Source organism: Suillus plorans (genome assembly GCF_016647745.1).
Source record: "Suillus plorans strain S12 chromosome Unknown HD556scaffold_59, whole genome shotgun sequence".
In the NCBI taxonomy this organism is placed as follows: Eukaryota; Fungi; Basidiomycota; class Agaricomycetes; order Boletales; family Suillaceae; genus Suillus; species Suillus plorans.
Window position 1 is genome coordinate 1 of NW_024537443.1, and position 3,175 is coordinate 3,175.

The 3,175-nt window shown below is 42.2% G+C and overlaps 1 protein-coding gene across 1 annotated transcript; it reads right to left on the reverse strand.

Annotated features, from left to right (window-relative positions):
* Positions 1–43: 43 nt before the first annotated feature.
* Positions 44–703, reverse strand: HD556DRAFT_1446970 (uncharacterized protein; the record flags this gene model as incomplete). The annotated part of the gene is made up of 5 exons (XM_041307181.1): positions 44–153; positions 206–398; positions 430–466; positions 526–596; positions 644–703. The coding sequence occupies 5 exons, from the start codon at positions 701–703 to the stop codon at positions 44–46; spliced, it is 471 nt and encodes a 156-aa protein (XP_041156426.1).
* Positions 704–3,175: the final 2,472 nt, after the last annotated feature.

The window sequence follows — 3,175 nt, forward strand, 5'->3', positions numbered from 1 at the left end:
GATATGTCTTTCCTTGAACTGCACCTATGTAAACATCTCATTCTCAACAAGAAGACAAACTCACCATTCTCTCAGCCTCACGGAGAGCATCAATATGTGTTTCTTTACCCCAGAAGTGCTTAATATGTGAGTCCTTCTGTGATGGGTCAAGCACTATTAACAACAAGAGTGAATATAAGGCAATAGTGTTCTAACAAGCACATACACATAGCCATGATATATGCATCATTGTCTGCAGTTCGCTCATAGTACCCACAGATCTTTTCAACAGCTGCATTCAAGGCTGTATGAAAGGGCTCATACTTTGAACTCTCAGAATGAGACATCCAAGCCTTATGCAAGGCTTTGAGAGCTGGCAATGCAAGCTGAAGGGTTGAGCCTTTATCAGACGAGAAACTCTGCTGTACATTATCAGCATGCTGAGCAAACAGTCAGTGACAAGAGAGACATATCAGCACATAACACACTGCAAGAAGAGATGTGAATAGCTCCACTCATTTCCACTCATCATTATTGAGCCTCAACTGGTCAATTTTTGCACGCTTTGCAAGGTTAGGCTCTCGAACACCAAGTTCATATACAAAAGTGTTGACAAACTGATGAAACATTAATGTCATGTCAGTGTCAAGCTCATAGCACATACAGGTTTCATCTTCTCCACACGGTTGAGCATAACATAGGTTGATGACCAGCGGACAGGCATATCAAGCAAAAGCTGAGAGGTGACAAGGCTCGTACTCGGAGGACGGGTCTGGACATCCTTAAAAAGCTGTTTTCATTGCGCAGAAGATCGTGCCTTGATGATGTTAAGGTCGTACTCTCGTAGGATTGGATCTGAAGGACTTCGGCCTCAGCTCGTATGCTGTGCCCCTTTCCCAAGTACTGTCCCTTATTTCAAAGACTTAACGATAACGCGTCCGAAGGTCCGGACGAGTCTCGTAGTTATATCCGGATGACTTCCGGATATCGGAAACGCGTTGTCATGCATGATATGGATATCATACATGGACATATTCATATATATATATATATAAAAGCCTACAGCAATCAAGCCTATTAGCTTTGTCCATGGGAGGCTTGCTTAGAGGCGATATATAGGAAGTTGAAGAAAAGAAGCAGAAAGACTTGAGTAATTTGTATTAGGATCTGGTTTAATTTTGTTTGCTGAATGTCTGAAGACTGTGTTTCTTACATAATCTTTTTCATTGGTCTATGATTGCAATTGTTTATCCATGTTTCATATTTATGAGTTGTTTACGTTCATCATGTTAGTTTTCTCTTCTAGGGAAAAACTTACATAATGAGTTCACATGTGATTATTCAGAAATTGGCAAGATCAAGCTTAGTCAAATCTGATGACTCATGAACTCTCTTTCTCTGCTCAATTTGTCGTCTAGCACCACTATTTGCATATTGGTGATCAGATCGATCGGACTGAGTCAGTTCTATTTTTATTTTAATAGTATACATGTAATATTTGATTACAAATAAGTGGAGCAGGATATTCCAGATATTCATTTGGCACCTAGGTATCTTTCCCACGCCAAATGTATAAAAGGAGGGCCTCTTCTCCACTGAATAGAAGGAGATTTTCCACTTTATCTGTCTCTCACAGAGGAGAATTCCCACTTCACCTGTCTGTCACAGGAAGTGCAAGGGACCAGTATTTCCCTCAGTTAGTCTACACTAAGATTAGGTAATCTTAGTCTTGTATTTACTCACTATTGTTAGACTCCAGCTAGTCTAATCACTTGTATTTAGTTATCTAGTCCTTAGGTGGTCTAGATCTGTTGTATTCTTGTTGTGATTACATCAGCAAGGATTTGTCTGGGAAAAGCTTAGTCAGCATTCCCATCTTTTGTTTGCAAGACCTTTCAGCCACAGCCTGAGGTCCAGCTTAGTCATAGGTTCTCACATCCTTCCAGCTTGAAGTATCTTTGTGTTCAGCCTACTCATTTAGGATAGTTTCTTATATCACTGTCCATTACCTTCTTCAATATATTTCAGTGACTCTCATAGGATTTTACCTATACTAGTCATTGTCTATCTTATTTCAGCAGTCCATCGCTTCAACCAAACGACCGACTGTATAGTCTTGCCTCCAACGAACAGCACGTTATCAACCGAGAAGTAGAAAATCCGTTGACCGTGTACTTGAGGAGTTGGCAGCTTTTGTCTTATCAAAGTGTAGTTGTGGTGTCACTGCATTTTACACGAAAACATATAAGACCCTCAAGTAACAAGACAGCGTATAAGACTAATCCGGATGGATCCGGACTAGAAACAAACAGAGTATAGACTATCCGAAGATAGAGGCGGAGACGTAGACTATCGGAATCGATCCGAAGTCTCAGAGATCGACAAGAGTTGATTAGACTCAAGTCCGGAGGACAGAAAGAGGACAAACTAAGATGATATTCGAACTGAGGTACTACAGGAAATATACACGGGTTTATATACTAAGAGGATAACGGAAGGATCAATAAGCAAAGGTCCGAGGCTATGTACGAAGCATATGCAAAGCTTATCAAACGCGAGTCGGAAATGAAGCATAGGATAACGGATCAGTAATCATACCGGTAATAAGTATAACCGAGACACCGGGAAGAGGAAATACCGAATAGGCTGTGTTTAACGTTATATGAACAGGAAATGAATTAAGAAGCTTATCGGATATCGGACCGGACGTGGATCTATGCATCGGACCGGACCGGATCTAAGGGTCCGAAGTCCGGAAGAGAAGCGTGAATATATGGGATATGACAGTATCCCCCCCTTAGGGCCGATCCCTAGAGGCACAAGAAGCATCGGTCCGGACCGGACGAAATTAATGCGAGATGATGGAGAAGTCGATGGGGGGAGTTTCTGAGTTCGGAATCGGACAGATATACACAAGGTCGGACGTCCAGGATTGATTCTTCCTTTCCCACTTTTTCACTCTATAACGCTCTATCGGATATGTCTGGCAACACCTCTGGATCTCAGAAAACTGCTAAGCAGAAACTTCTGGAGCTTCAACAGCAAATAGCGGACGCGGAAATTGCGGCTCGGATGGAAGAAGAAGAGAATCGGAAACGTCAGGAGGCGGAACGGAAACGCCAGGAGGAATTGCGGAAGATTAAGGAGGCTGAGAGTCTTGTAGCAGCGGAGGAGAAAAGACGCAAGGAAATAGTAG